The sequence below is a fragment of the Nomia melanderi genome, chromosome 2, assembly GCF_051020985.1.
Source record: "Nomia melanderi isolate GNS246 chromosome 2, iyNomMela1, whole genome shotgun sequence".
Taxonomy (NCBI): Eukaryota; Metazoa; Arthropoda; class Insecta; order Hymenoptera; family Halictidae; genus Nomia; species Nomia melanderi.
The window spans coordinates 27,280,195-27,295,424 of record NC_135000.1 but is presented as its reverse complement, the minus strand read 5'-3'; the positions used below and the strand labels follow the sequence as shown (position 1 = coordinate 27,295,424).

At 46.9% G+C, this 15,230-nt stretch overlaps 1 protein-coding gene across 1 annotated transcript in view; it reads right to left on the bottom strand.

The window, feature by feature from the left end:
• LOC116433326 (kin of IRRE-like protein 3) overlaps positions 1-15,230 on the bottom strand; it is a 196,155-nt gene that overhangs the window by 4,758 nt on the left and 176,167 nt on the right. The window contains exons 7-12 of the mRNA XM_076364336.1: positions 14,840-14,948; positions 14,071-14,257; positions 11,564-11,702; positions 9,640-9,827; positions 8,875-9,008; positions 5,846-6,077 (exon numbers count right to left, since the gene is read on the bottom strand). Of these exons, the coding sequence (XP_076220451.1) occupies positions 5,846-6,077; positions 8,875-9,008; positions 9,640-9,827; positions 11,564-11,702; positions 14,071-14,257; positions 14,840-14,948 (989 nt within the window). The remainder of the gene's footprint in view (positions 1-5,845; positions 6,078-8,874; positions 9,009-9,639; positions 9,828-11,563; positions 11,703-14,070; positions 14,258-14,839; positions 14,949-15,230) is intronic.

Sequence of the window (15,230 nt, the reverse complement as noted above, 5' to 3'; positions counted from 1 at the left end):
AAGTGGGATTATTTGCAATTCATCAAATACAGTTCTTATTTTTACAAAACACAGATACCAACCGAATCAATCGAATGAGTTCAATTGGAGACAATGGAGGAGGCTGTAGTTATAGTTTTTTCTAGGCGGTCGCCTAAGTGTTAAGTAGAGAATTAACGGACAATTAACGGACCTCGGGACCCTTTCCCCAAGAAAGAGGCTATAATCATTGATTAACGCGTAACGTGGATGGCTGCCCGTTCTTTGCCTTCGTTCCTCTAGTCGCCAGCTTAACGAGCGAACCGATAAATTCTTCCTTCTCGATTGAACTGTAACCGTACGCAGCGGTTGCCCGTTGCACGGACGCCTTCAGCAACGGGATTTCATCGACAACGATTTATTTTTAATAATAATATTATCCTCACAACCGTATATATATATATATTTATATTTATATCTATATAAACTTTGAAAGCATCTTTCATACCTCGATATATGGATCGACCGCGTGCAGCCGACGATACACATGAGAGACAAACACAAGTCGACGCGGCTCAGTCTTCAATTTTGAAACTCCGCGGAGTGCACGTGCGCGGGGGGCGCCGTGAAACGGCCCCGTTTTCATGCAGATAGGCCGGGACGACATTCCGTGAGGTAACCGATGCAATCGCTTCTCCCACAACGCGGAACGGCAGCGTGTAACGTGCCTCGGACCCGTTTCTTGTTAATAACCGACACGAGACGCTTCTTGTTCGAGGCGTCCCTCGCGGAACTGGACCGAGCAACTTGCACAATTCCACTCGAAATTAGTCCGAGCCAAGATTGCATTAAGTCTGAATGTTTTACTAAACATTTCAATGCCCCGGCTCGGCGAACTTCGGACCGGGCGGTTCGGATTAAACTTCGATTAAGTTCGGCTTAGCCTTGAGACGGCCCATTATTCCACGGACTCGGCGACGGCCGTGGAAAAAGTGTTGCTCGATTACCGCGTTTAACCGGACAAAAGACAACGGAACTTCGAATCGACGACTGTACGTTCCTCGGAAAGTCCAATCGCAGTTGAAGTTGCATAATTCAGGGAGATCGGTCAAATACGTACGGAAAACGCGCGTGTCGAGGAACGGTGGCGCGATCGGAATTAGGCTGCGAGCGAGCAACAGCTCGGCGAAAACGTGCCGGGAACAGTTCGGGAAGTCCGCAGCCTCGGTTGGACGTTCGTTTCGACCCAGTTTCGCGAGTCACCGCGCCGAGAAAACGTTCGCGGGCCGATCTAACGATCGGCCGCTGTTAATTAATGCGGAACGGTGTACGGTTCGGCTGCTCCGGAAGATCGTAATCGCGTTATGGCAGAAGTGGCTGTATCCGGCGCTGCTTAGGTACACGTACCTAAATTAAATTACCTACAAGGAGATTGCGGGTAATTGGGAAAGGGACACCGTTGGGGAGTGGATGCGACCAAATGCATGCGTAATGCACTCCGCCGACCGCATAAATCACTCAAATGACTATCTCGATCTGGCGGGACCGGCTGGTTTGTCGGTTGAACAGGGGTGGAGGGCAGGGGGAGGGACGACGACGCTGCCGAATGGTCAATACTCGCGCGATCTCTATAGCCTGCGAACGGTGTCGCGCGCGAGCGTCGTTAATAAAATTTCCCACGGTTTCGAGCGAACGGAGCGGCCACGGATGAAACATCGATCGCGTCCCTCTAACCGCGACACACGCTGTCGCGCGCGCGTGTAAAGATATCCGGCAACGATTCGTCTTTCGCGTAATTGTCACGCGTCCGACGAACGCGGAACGCTTCCGATCGTTTGCGGAAGAGTCGTTCGACGCGCGGAAGGGTTTTGACGGAGGCGGGACGCGATACGACCGATCGGCCTGGAAAACAGAGGATTAAGGGGGAACAACAACTAGAGACGTGACGAACGTAGGGAAATTTTGGTTTGATGTTTTAGTTCACCCTTTGCGGACGGATGTCGGCAGTTCGAGACGAAATCTTCAGATCTCGAAGATTAAGTTAGATGAATGATGTGATTAGTAGAATAGAGAGATCGTAGTTTTTTTTCTATTAATTAACCCTTTATAGGTTGGTGGCATATATAGATGCCACTTTTATTATGGGTTAAATTATAGGGATTTTTTTCATGATTTTGATCCTTATGGTGTTGCAGCAACGGTTGGTGACACAAATAGGTGGTATAAAATGAGGAATCTAGGAAAATTTCGAAAAAATATTCTTAATAATAATTGTTTTTTAAAGGAGTTGTAATATGTATACGGTAGGGAATACGAATTATCAAAAAAATAATTTGCCCTGTAAAGGGTTAAAAAATTGATGTATAACTTTGCTTCATATGTATTCGCTAGTTTGTGAACCTCTTTTCTTGAAACATCCTTTGTTAGTCGACTCGATTATCAACAACTGAAACATCCGAAGACATTTTCGTGGATTCGGAAATAGAAATTGTATTATATATAACTGCGCCATTTTGTACGATTTTGGCTTAGAAAAAATATAAAGCAGGTGACAGTACAGACTCAGAAGAAATTAGTGTTCACTTAATAGTAACACGTTCGCTAATAGCGTTACATATTTGTAACGGCCGTAATTCTATGGTTTACATAATGAAGATGAAATTCATCCTATAGATTTATTAGAAATTATAAACTACATTAAACGGTGATCCGTTTCTGTTTCATTTTCCTGATGTTCAGAAGATTTGGATCGAAGAAAATATAATTGAGGAGACCGTCATCGAGACGATAGAAATTCCCAAAATTCACCTGTTCAACACGTCTCTAGGCGATGTCCTTAAATCATCGATACATGGATTCTCATTCGTGATTCGCGTTCTCTCTCTCTCTTTCTCTTAACATACATACACATTCGTACACACACTTTCTCCCTTCCATTTCTCTCGAACAAGCGTCCATACGTGCCAGCGCGATGCTTTTGTTCGCTCGGCCACTTCTCGACAAGTGCGAGCGGAAAGTTAGGGTGAGAAGAAAACAGAGTGAGAGACAGAGACAGCGGAGTGGTGAGAAAAAGACGAATGGATAGGGAATGTATCGGGGACGACTCGAAGGAGCGGAACGGAGCGGACGGTGGGACGGTGCGTCGACAAGCACGCTACGCTGAGATTCGTGAGATTGAAAAACGATGTTGGTTAGGCGGCCGGTGGGGAAGGGAGGGGCAAACGCTTGCAGAACACTTCAACTAACCACTAGATCGGAAACTAAGGGGAGCTTCGTTCATGCCAGACGGAAGTCCAGATCCTGCGGGGCTCTGGATCTTGCGTGGATATCTGAGAGGTATGCGTGTGACGCAGGCAGGTCCAACATGGCGTCCCGCGAGCTAACTTCCGCCAGCCAACCCTTCGTACTCGAGAGTTCTTCTCTAGAAATATTCGATATTTCCTGATCAGAAACTAATAAAAAAGCATAGATACTTCATGTATCGCTGGCGTTACAAAGCTTAACCCTTTGAGGACGAACCTTTCATATTTAGAATACGAAGTGAACGAACATAGGATTCAAAGTGATTTAATAACCAGTGATTAGTTTACTCTTATTTAGGAATTTCTTATACAATTTAACATTGAGCGCCGGCGACTTAGACATTTAAAGCCTGGCCACTTAGCCCGAACGGCTTCATTCGCTTGTTGATCAATGAGTAGCCAACAAAAATATTCAAAACATACATTTTCGTAAAATTTAATTGCATATTCGTCGAATGTAGAAATGGAAATCCAGAAATCCGCATTATTGCCGGCGCTCAAGCGATAAATTCAGAATCCCGTGTTTTCACGGGGCCGTTCAATGTAAGTAATAGCAAAAACAGAAGCTACATGCTAATCTCTTGCTGTCCGAGTAATTCAATCACTTGCCTGCGACTCAATGTGTTAACTTCCTCCGCGAAGTTTTCAATATTTCAGAAAATCCTCGTCAAAGGGTTAATGTTAGGCGACTCGAGGGCGAAGGGTTGAAATCCACGTCGCGTGATCGATCAATGTTTAGGATAAGTACCGGAAGTGCTTCGTTATTCGTGACAGCCATATTCTCGTGCAGTTCATTCTCCGTTCAATCAGGAAACTCGCGATGTTTGCTTCCATCAGAGTCTTCCGAACAGCTCGAGCTCGCGAAAGCCCTGCTTGGACGTGCCTGTGACAACGGCCATTCGAGTCTCGAAAGTGAAACTCAGCCTACTACATCGTACAACGAGCGGTCAAACATTCAAAAAAGGTCTTCTCTATCTCCCGTTCGAATCGTCGCAAACTTTCTCTCTCGCTAGAGAAGGCTCATGCTTCGCAACTTCTATCGAACGAAATCACGTCGCGACGAGAACGAAACGCTCGCACAGGACTCGACCCTTTCGCCCGTAGACCGTCGCGGTTCGTTTTTGAATGTTTCTTCCTCTTCGGACTGTCGATGGAAACGCTAGAGGAACGCGAGATAGATACTCGTGTACGTTCTCCTCACTGGCAACGAAACGAGAAGCGAGCGAGCATCTCCGAACGATCCCGAAAATTGCGGGATTAACCACTTGCGGTGGAAAGACGTGGCACGCACGAGATGCTTCTGTCACGGAAACGTCAATTTTCCGAATTGATTTGAAAAATATAATATGCAAGATTATTAACCCCTTGTACAATGACGAGTGAGACTGATGCAGATTTCTAAACTAATTTAACTCTCTATGGGCCGAACTTTCTTCATGATTGTAACAAAATCTATGCAGTATAAAATTAATAAATATCAAGTAGTTTCAATAATTTCAAACGAATATATTTTGTAACTTTCAAGTTACAATGACGTTAAACTCTTATGCCTGAGCGTAAAAAAGTTGAAGTTGACTGATTACTTTCTTTTATTCACCACTTCCAGTGCAAAATGAAATAAAGCAACAAGATGCCAATATACTGATAGGTGACTTTAAAGTTACATGGGCCTACAGAGGGTTAAATCAATTTGCAGTCTAATCATTATTAGCGAAGGTTATTCGTTTACATTGGAAAATGAAAATTGCATCATAAAGAGTAACATATAATTTATAAATAATAGTGTACGCGATCATAGTTCTTTTTTCCTCCACATTGCTTCCGATCAATTTAAAATTAATTTACTGTAGTTAGGGTACACAGAAATATATATATATGACTGTTCGGATTAAGTGTACATATAAAACTATTTTATATACGTACATGTAATTGAATGCTTGTACGATTGCGTACAAGCTATTTATTTATTTATTTATTTTGCTATTATCAATGTATTATCTTCAAATGAAATTTCCGTAATTACGAAATTACAAACTGTCGATAGTAAAATATTACACGAGCTTAGTAAAATAAATAGTACGCAGGGGTTAATAAACAAATTTATTTATACATGCGTAATTTCATCAGCAGTTGATGAATTTTCATATTCTCTTCCGGAACACGTCGAACTCCGTGCAGTCGCAGTTACAGTTGACAGTCCCGGCAACCGTGAATTTCTCTCCACCGCGAGCGGTTAAAGATCGCGCGTGAAACGGCGAAACGGGAAGCGGATCATAGAAAGAGATATTAAAATTCCTGCGAAGCTTTCGTAAGCGGTGTAGCAACGTGCCGTGGTCGTCCGCTTCGAAAGGGCGTCCTTGTGCAGTGTCGTTCGTGCGTTCGCGCGAGTATTTCGGATGAACGAGGAGAGACATATCGGGATGAGTGTGAGGGGAATAAAATCAAGTCCGAGGGACGTCGCTCAGCGACATCGTTCTCTACTCAGCGAGAACAGTCATCGTTCTTTCTTTCTTTCTTTCTTTCTTTCTTTTTTTTTCTATCTCTCTCTCTTGTCTTTTCGTTCTCTTTCTATCAACTTATCTGACCTGAAGCGTGTACTGTGGTCCGTGGTGTTGGCCATGGTGGTGATGATGCCTGTGATAGTGTTGCTGCTGGTGCGGGGGATCGTGCTGATAGCACTCCTGTTGGTACTGCTGCGACGGAACGGGCTTCAGAACGTGATTGGGTCGTTTCTCCGAGGCGTACTGCTGGCCGCCGCGTTCCATCGTGTCCACGGCCAACCGAGGATCCTCGATCATCGTGTTCGAGGCCTTCGTGCTGAAACAGAGACCGGCCCGTCCGCCTCGTGTCCAATTGATTCCGGCGAGTACCCTTTTTCTTCCGCGTCTCGCCCGATCTCGCGGCACGCGTTTCCATAAATCACGGGACGAGCAACGATCGACGGCTCCCGCTCGCGGACGTGAGCAGAAATAACGAGGCGACTCGCATTTTCCTTCGCGGAGCTACACGCGACTCTCCATCTTCCCTTCGATCGTTTGCGCCAGCGGAATCGGCTCGTTTCGCTACGCCGCGGTTTCCAACTTGGGAGGCGCGGACTATTGCCGGGAGGCGCCAGAATTTTTAACCCCTTGCCCTATGATTTTTCAACTCTGATCGATACGGCTACTTTGTCATTAATAATTTATTGGAATAAGAGAAAAATTCTAAGCATACGTTATGCCTATATTTCCTTTTAAGTATAATAGTTGATTACAGAGGAATAATATTTACTTCGAATTCGAATTAACTGAGTAATATATACATTTATATAAAATTTCAAACTGACTTCTCCTAATTAACCCTTTGGCCTATGATTATTATATGTGTTAACCCTTTGCACTCGGATGTTTTTCACTAGAAATATTAACATCTTTGACGAGGCGAAGATTCTTTGAGATTATCTCGAGGGGACATTACAAGTATATTGAGAAACGAAGCTACTCTATTCGAATATTTCACATATCAAGGTATACAAAGTTCAATAAATATCAGATTTTATAGTTTATGTATGAAATCAAATGGTGAGAGTCACCTCTCAACCGCAAAGGATTAACCCTTTCAACAGAAACTAAATGATCTATCAATCGCTGAATCAATAGAAAAAAAGGAAACTGCAGATCTCTAGATATTCGAGTAATCAACTCCCTCGTTTCCGGCGTGGTCTTCCAAATACGAACATTTCATCTAAAAATATCAGCAGTCGTGCGCAAAGGGTTAAAAGATACAGGAAACGCCGTAGAAAAATTCCCAAGAAGGCGTAGAAGCATAAAGGTTGGAAACCGCTGCACGGTGAACCTTCGATAATTGCGACACGAATCATCCGAAACGTTGCACTCGCTCGCGAGTGTTACGCCGCGAGTCTCCAAGGTTCACCGTAAACGTTTTTGCAGCTGCCGCGCGAGAAAGTGCCGTGCATTTCAATCCGGTTCCCCCGACGCCGTCGCGAAAGAGCTGACGAATTAGCGATCCCAATCCCGGCGACGGAAGAATAATTACTCCGCCTTTATTTCCCGCGGAAATCAACGAAAGCCGCCGCGTCGCGTGCTCGCCGGGCGGAGAGCGGGCGTTTCTGACCGCGCGAACGCAACTATTTCAGTGACTCAGCCGGAGCAGTGCTCGGTATTACTACTCGCGGACATGAGCAGGAATAACGAGCGCGCGGCGACTTGCTTTTTTCCCCGTACGTAACGACAGGTAAGTTCCCATCGATTTTCCATTTGCTTCCTGGCCCTCGGCTCTCCGGTCACGAAAAAACGGCGGCGAATCGATCGCGGCCGCGACACCGGTAATCACGGAATAATTCATTAAGTTCCGGCGGTCGGACGTTCGCCTCGGGAAGCTCGATTTCACGCGCGGATCGCGGCGACTTCGGCCGCGGAAGTCTTAACACCTTGCCGGCCGCTCATTTCTCGCATCGCATATTTATACAATTGTTCGCAACATAGTTGCGATGATACGAGGTGTGTAAATTAAGTAACGAGACTGATTTTCCAGTGTTCGATCTAGCGATACTGGGAACACGGCACGCGGAGGGTAGGCGAGTAAACATCTGATACGCGCCCAGTATGAGTTTCAACGCGCTGGAGTTGTTGCGCTGTCCGTAGTGAATTTTTTTGTGAGAAAGGTTGTTTTAGTAAAAACGAGTGACATCAATTTTGAACAACGTTGTGCTATCGGGTTCTGCTGCAGACTTGGACACAGTGCGACGGAAACGTTTAAAGAACTGCGTAAGGACTGTGGAGACAGTGTTTTGTCGAGAGCCCAGGTTTTTAGGTGGTGTAAGGCATTTTCAGAAGGAAGAGAAGCGATTGAAAACGAGCCTCGCAGCGGAAGGCCTTCGTCTTCAAGGAGATATGAAAATGTTGGCAGAATCCGCGATCTTGAGCTCAGCTATCAGTCAATCAGTCATTTAGTCCCAACATTGGGTGAGAATCAGTTGAGAATCAGCTCAGCTATCAGTCAGTCAGTCATTTAGTCCCAACATTGGGTGAGAATCAGTTGAGAATCAGCTCAGCTTCAATCAGACTCAGTTGAGGATCAGCTCAGCTATCAGTCAATTAGTCATTTAGTCCCAACATTGGGTGAGAATCAGCTCAGCTTCAATCAGACTCAGTTGAGAATCAGCCCAGCTATCAGTCGATCAGTCATTTAGTCCCAACATTGGGTGGTCCTTCGAAAAACTCAGCATATACTCAAAAGTGCTCGTGACAATCGGAGTACTTTACACCATGTGACTTTTTTCTGTTCGCAAGATTGAAAAATCACCTCAAGGAACGTCATTTTGGACATTGGAAAATATTCAAAAGGTCGTAACCGACGAACTGAAGGATATTCCAGTGTCCGAGTGCCAGCACTGCTAGGAATAGAAGAATCGTCTCCTGTGTGGCTTCCCAAGGTAGTTACTTTGAAGGAGACAATGTGAACTTGTAATTTTATTTCAATCAGAAAATTAGAAAAAATCAGTCTCTTAATTTACACACCTCGTATCTATACGAACGTCGATATCAGGCATCATCGTTGGCGAAAAAAATTCACGCGAGCGTGACAGCGGCAACGCGTTAAGCGTCTCGCTTACCAATGCACTTGCTGGAGAGCGGGCACCGTGTTCCTGGCGACGCAGCATCTGTCCGAGCGTAGGAAGCAAACGAATCCCATTATCAGGACGGAGAGCACCGTGAACCCGGCGACGGCGCCGATAACGAGCGGGATCTGTAACAAACAGGGCGGCAGGGTAAACAAGCTTTTTACGCGCGACCACGCCGACGGTGAGCGAGCGTGCTTGCGCGCGCGCGCGTCGAATACTTATACTTTAATTAAATATCGACTGGGGGAACTGTTTCCCGTTGTGTAATTGGGCCGTCGATTACCTGGAGCGGCACGCGGGATCCGTTCGCTCGGAACATCGCAAACATTTGAACGAATCTCCGGACCGCAATTCGCGAGAAATGTTATTGCAATATTTCTTTTTGTTTGTTACAGCGTTTCTATTTACCGTGTTCCTGCCGGGCCCGCGCTTGATTCGTTCAATTTATTCTTTTGCCGCTCTCCCATTTTTGTTTGCTCCGTTCCGTTACCTTCCCCCCGTTTCACTTCCTCTTTTTTCATTTCCATTGAATTATATTCAGTTCATGTTTAACGGCAACATCCGCCCGTCTTCCTCGCGTCTGTCCGAGGTGAATTCACGTTGCTTCGTTCCCTGGTTGTACGCGGCCTATTGGATTATCGTCCTTTGTTCTTACTTTCGCCGCTTCTTTAAGCCGTTTAACCTCCGCCGCGGATATTGCGCTCGCGCGGCGCGCAACTGGGACGAGATTATTATGATTGTTGTTATTCTAATTACCTGACCCGGTTCGTCGACTCTCAGCATCAGCGAGCGCCGATCGCTGCCGCGCTCGTTCTCCACGATTACATGGTACAGTCGCTGATCCTCCTTGACCGTGCTGGTCAGCTCCAGGACGGCCGTGTAGCAGTCCTCCACCGCTAATGGCTCCAGATCCAACGCCCGATACCTGGACTCGAGCACCTCGCCTGCGAATATTCGGCCGATGATTATTCCCCGGCGAACGATCGTGTTATTAACCCTTCGCACTCGGGAATCTTTCGTTGGGAATATTTAATGTTCGCCAATGAGTCGCGGACGACAGTTCTTCGGAACGAACTGAACGGGAGAATATACGGAAGTTAAGGAACAGTTATTGTTTCAATGTTCCACGTATTTAGGGATTACACGAAGCTTAACCCTTTGAACTCTGTAGGCTGTAATATCACGAGGAGTAATATTAGATATTTGAATGAATCTTAACAACTTGTCTTACGATTTATTACTTAACTATAATTGATACTACTTTATCCTTAATTCATTAGGAAAGGAAGCAATTCTAATGTTTATTCTATGTTTATGTTTATTACAAAGGTTAACGATTGATAATAGAGAACTAGTATTTAATTTACATTGAAAAAATGAAAGAACACTTAGACTTATCAAGTTTAAAACTTTCGTCACGTGTCTGTTACGATATTGTAGGTCAAGTAGTTAAAGAAACTACCCTATAATTATTCGATTTTTCACACGTTCAAATTTCGTACTAAGGAAAATAAGAGATCTAAAAAATTAGTTGCAGTTGCTGATAGATTACTAAACCATCTGGAGCGCTAAGGGTTAATATTGCGCGTGAAACTTAATTTTGGTACATTAACCCTTTGCGGACGAATGTCGACATTTCGACGAGATGAAGTTTTCATATTTCGAAGTCTAAGTCAACAAATAATTTAATTACTCGAATACCAAGAAATCAGCACGTAGTTTTATATTTTTCTATTCTTCAGGTAATTGATATAATTTAGCTTCATCTTGGTTTTGTACATTTCCGAGAATCTTCGTCCGCAAAGGGTTAAACTAAACGACGTCTGAGAATCACCTCTCGAGTGCAAAGGGTTAACGCGTTGAACGCGGCCAGGTTTGCGTGATTCGCTGGAGCAGGCAACAAACGCACCATCGAATTACTCGACGGATCGATTAGTTATCGTTTAGAATATTTATTCCCCGTCAAGTCGACTGCCGGTTACAATCGACGATCTCCACGTTCAACGCGTTAACGAGCGTCTTCTGGAATAGATTCAACGACGCGCAAACCGAACCATAAATCGAAACCTCGATCGCCGCTCTCTCAGAACGTTCACAGTGATCTCTCGGTGGTTGAACCGTCGACACTCGCGAACCTCCGACCGGCATCGCTTACGGCCGTGATGGAGTTAACGAGTGGAAGGACAAACTGTAACCCGTGATACCGTCGCCCGAAAACTTTCGCTCCTCCGAGGCGATCGGAAGAAATCGGAGTGGAAAGTCGCGTTTGTCTGTGTGTACTCAGCGGGCAATTGAAGTTACGCCGATCCCCGGAGGATCGCGGGAAGGATCGAAGGGCCTCGACCCGCGGAACTTTTCGGGAGGAGCGGAGGCTCGAGGACGACGCGGGAAAAAGGCGGGTAATTAAAGAGGAAGCTCGCGGCTAAAGGGATGCTCGAATTAATTAATCGCGAGTGTACCACTTTTCAGCGATAAGGAGTGCCAATTAGTAGAGGAGAGTGGTACGTACGTAACTCGCGCAAAGAAACAACGAACGAAAAAATGAGAGAGAGAACCACCACGAGAGAGAGACAGACAGAGACAGAGAAAAAAAAAAGGAACAGACGTATAGAAAAACCGAAAGGGCAAAGCCAAAGACTCGAATACTTTCGGCGATGAGGCTACGAGGAAGCAGTCTAACCGGCGTGGAGTCTGGTGCTGCCCCATTCCCAGGCCACGAGCTGGGGCTTCGGGTCGGAGCACAGGCGGACCTCTAATTTCGCCGGGCTACCCTCGGTCGTCACCACCACGAACTTCTCCGTAATGGCCGGCTTCACCACCTACGACACGCGTTTAACAACTCCTTCAATCGGCGGTCCGGCACACTCGAACTCTTCTTCCCCGCTCGCTTCGTTTTCTTCTTCCACGCGCCGGCGGTCCCCGCGAACGCGTTCGGTTTAATCGACTCTACCCACCCGCCCCCCGCGGCAAACATCGTCCTACGAAGGGAGACGGCGTCACTCGATCGGGAGGGCGTTCCACGAAATATCGAGCGATTCCATTGTTTTATGCACGTCGACCGTGTCGCTGCCCGTTTGTTTTATACCGTTCCCGACGCGCACGCGTCGCCGCGCTCGTTTGTCCCTCGCAACTTTGTTTATTGCTACAGAATATACGCACGCGTGTTATTAAACGTAACCCTTTGACTGCTGCGGTCTTCTGTGTGAGCTCGCCGGAAGCTAGTATGGATTATGAGCGCGATGACAATTACAAGTGATTAACCACTTGCGATGGAAATTAATTACGAAATTTGGTCTCCTGTGAATTTTGTTTTTACCTGTTTTATGCTGATATGTACATTTTGTTTGTTGATCATTCTGTATGGAGTGGTGCGTTTCGAAGTAATCTGATAGGCGTGATGCAACAAGGTTATCAGTGAAAGACAATATTGAGAATTTACAGTGCAAGTGGTTAACACGTTGAACGCCGCTCGATTTCCCAGAGGAAAATATGCCGAATTGGAAAAAATATAATGTTAAATCATTACTATTCCACGTTCATCTACAATGTCACTGTATTATGTAGCATTATTTATAATATAGAAATGTTTTCATATAATCGTTTCATTGAGTGAACTATAGTAATTTGATTTGCTCGGTCACCGGTGACCCCCATGGCAGTCAACGCGTTAATACACGCGTTTCTTGGTATTGTTCGATTCAGCGAAACCGAGGAATTACCGTTACAATTTATTCACTCGATTCATTCGTGATTCATTCCGGTCTAAACATGGACTAATGTTTCTTCAGTCTTCAGACGAGCGAAACAGTATATGGAACGTTTCTGGGAGTGTTCGGCACTCAAAGGGTTAATAGAATTTGCCCGTCAACCCATTCACTTTTCGCTTGAATCCGGCGCGAATAAACCGAAATATTCTACCTCTGCTGCGTACGAGGAGACTCGATCTTTTGCCTTTTAGTTTGGAAGACTCGGTTAACTCGCCGTGCTTCAACGAGTGACTCGCGATAAAGATTGTTCAGCAAGTAATTATGTTCATAATTATGGCCCGGATTTTGGTTAACACTAGGTTTACCGAACCCGTCAATTTCACGGATATTGAATTTTTTAAACACTATTTAGTAATAGTTTAAGTCGATCGATTCGTGCAATCACGCGAATACGCATTGCAATGCTCAAGTTTTGAAGCTACAGTTCTCTCTATTTATATACACGAACGCGCAGTTTTCTAAGAACAATAGAATAAAGTACAGAACAAACGTCCGTGAATCTAGCGTTAAGAATGGCAAGGGGTTAAACGGTGAAGCTGTTTCCATAATCCCTTACAGAATCGCTTCGATCGCACAGAGATCGAGTAAACAACCCCTTCCGCGAGAGGTAGCGCGAATGTTTCCGCTGGCACCTTCGCTCGTTCGAAATGCCGCGCGGCCCCTTCGGAAAATTTCATGGGAAACGGTGAATCGATCGGACAGTTCATCGTCGCGAGCGTTTTCCGTCGACCGTTGCGTCCTTTTTTCCGCGGATGTTTTCGGATCACCGTCCCGGCGACGGGGAATCACGGTTTTTATGAAATATCCGCGGACCACAAGCGGCGCTCGTCCCGGCTCGGCTCGGGGAAACGCGCGGCCGACGCGAGCGAAAACATTGTAGCTGCAATCAACCGGCGCGGCGTCGAGTGTTCCATGAAAATGACGTTTTAACCGGCTGTATATTTCAGCCGGGGCTCTTTCTGTTCGGTTAAATATGAATTTTTCACGTTTAAATACTCGACGGGTAGAAACAAGTCGCGCTCGCGCGAATGGGCTGAAGAGCGGCGCGCACGCGATTTTATTAATTATTCGCAGACGGCGGTGCCGGCGTTTTTTCGCCGATTACATTGATTCCCGCGATAAAAACACGCGAGACCGATCACGGGCGGACCGTGACGCATGAAAACAGACCGCCGCCGCGCCCCCCGCCGCGTCGCTCTCCCGATTCCGCGATTCACGATACGCGAACCGTGATATTTCCGGCGGTCGGAGTGGCCGATTAAATTTTAAACTCCGTTCCGATCGATTTAGCAGGCGCGGTACGAGTTCTCGAGCTAATTCCCGCTGCAGTCGGTCGCGATACAAATCCCCGGCCACGAACCGGCCGACGATTTAGCACCGGCGCGGACGTGCCCCGGCGGTCCAGGACCGTGCGTCTTACCCTCGGCGCGCCCACCACCTGCAGGGACACCGGCACGCTTTTATCCTCCCGGACCTGCCCGTTGATCTTGTTCGAGGCGACGCATATGTATTGGCCCTGCTGCTCGTACGTCACGTTCGTCAGGATCAACCGCTGCCCGCTACCGCATTCCGCCGGCATCCGGCCGTCGCTGAAGATCTGCTCCCATCTGCTCCCACCGGAAAAACAGCGTCGTCTCCGCTCTCAAATCCGACCGTTTCTCTACTACCGATCACGCGGCTACGGGGGTTTCGCATGCTCGGGTGCTTACTGCCATGCGGCGCGCCTCTAAGTGGCAAAAGAAACAGGAAACTTGAGGAACGCTCGGCTTACGGAACGCGTCGTGTCCTATTCGTACATTTTCAATTTACAAAATCTTCGTGGAACATCGACTCTCGAATGGTACGAGATGTATAATGAACGTCCGTAAACCCAGCGCGAGAGCCGTGCGAGTCATACATAAATGAACAAAACTGAACTTGGCCGGGTTTCGTGGTGTTGCGTGCTTCGAACGGTGATACGCAATTGTACGATTCGAGCATGTTCGAACCGAACGATTGCGAGCGTTCGGGGTGGGCGGGGAAAAAATCGCCGGGTAAATAAATTACGCCCGATTATTCCGGCGTTCGCGGGGGATGCGCAGAACAATGCAGTATCGTGCAACAATCAGCGATAACAATGGCAACAACAATCGACGGGAATCACGGGCACCGTCGGTTCCCTAGGTATAATGCTCGCGCGATTGAGTCACCTGTAGTCCGCCGGCGGCATGGCATCAGCGTTGCACTCGAACGAGGCGCCGGAAAAGAGCAGCGCCGTGGTCAGCCGTTCGGGCCCGACCGAGCTGATTTTCGGCGGATCTGCGTGGGAACGAGAGAGAGAGACGGTTCTATTGATTGGCCGCGTGCACTCGCCGGGGGATAAACGCGGGGCGGGGATGATCCCGCGTGTCGAACCGAGCGAATCGCGTTAGTCGAGAAGACAGCGATCGGTGCGCGACGATGTCCGAAGACGTTGCTCGATCGACTCGACGATCTAATATTAGTCCCTCAGGCCAGTCCACCGTTCGACGACGTAATTACGGAACGGTTAATCAACCTGCCGGCTACGGTAGTCGAGCGCAAGAAATAAAATGATTTTCA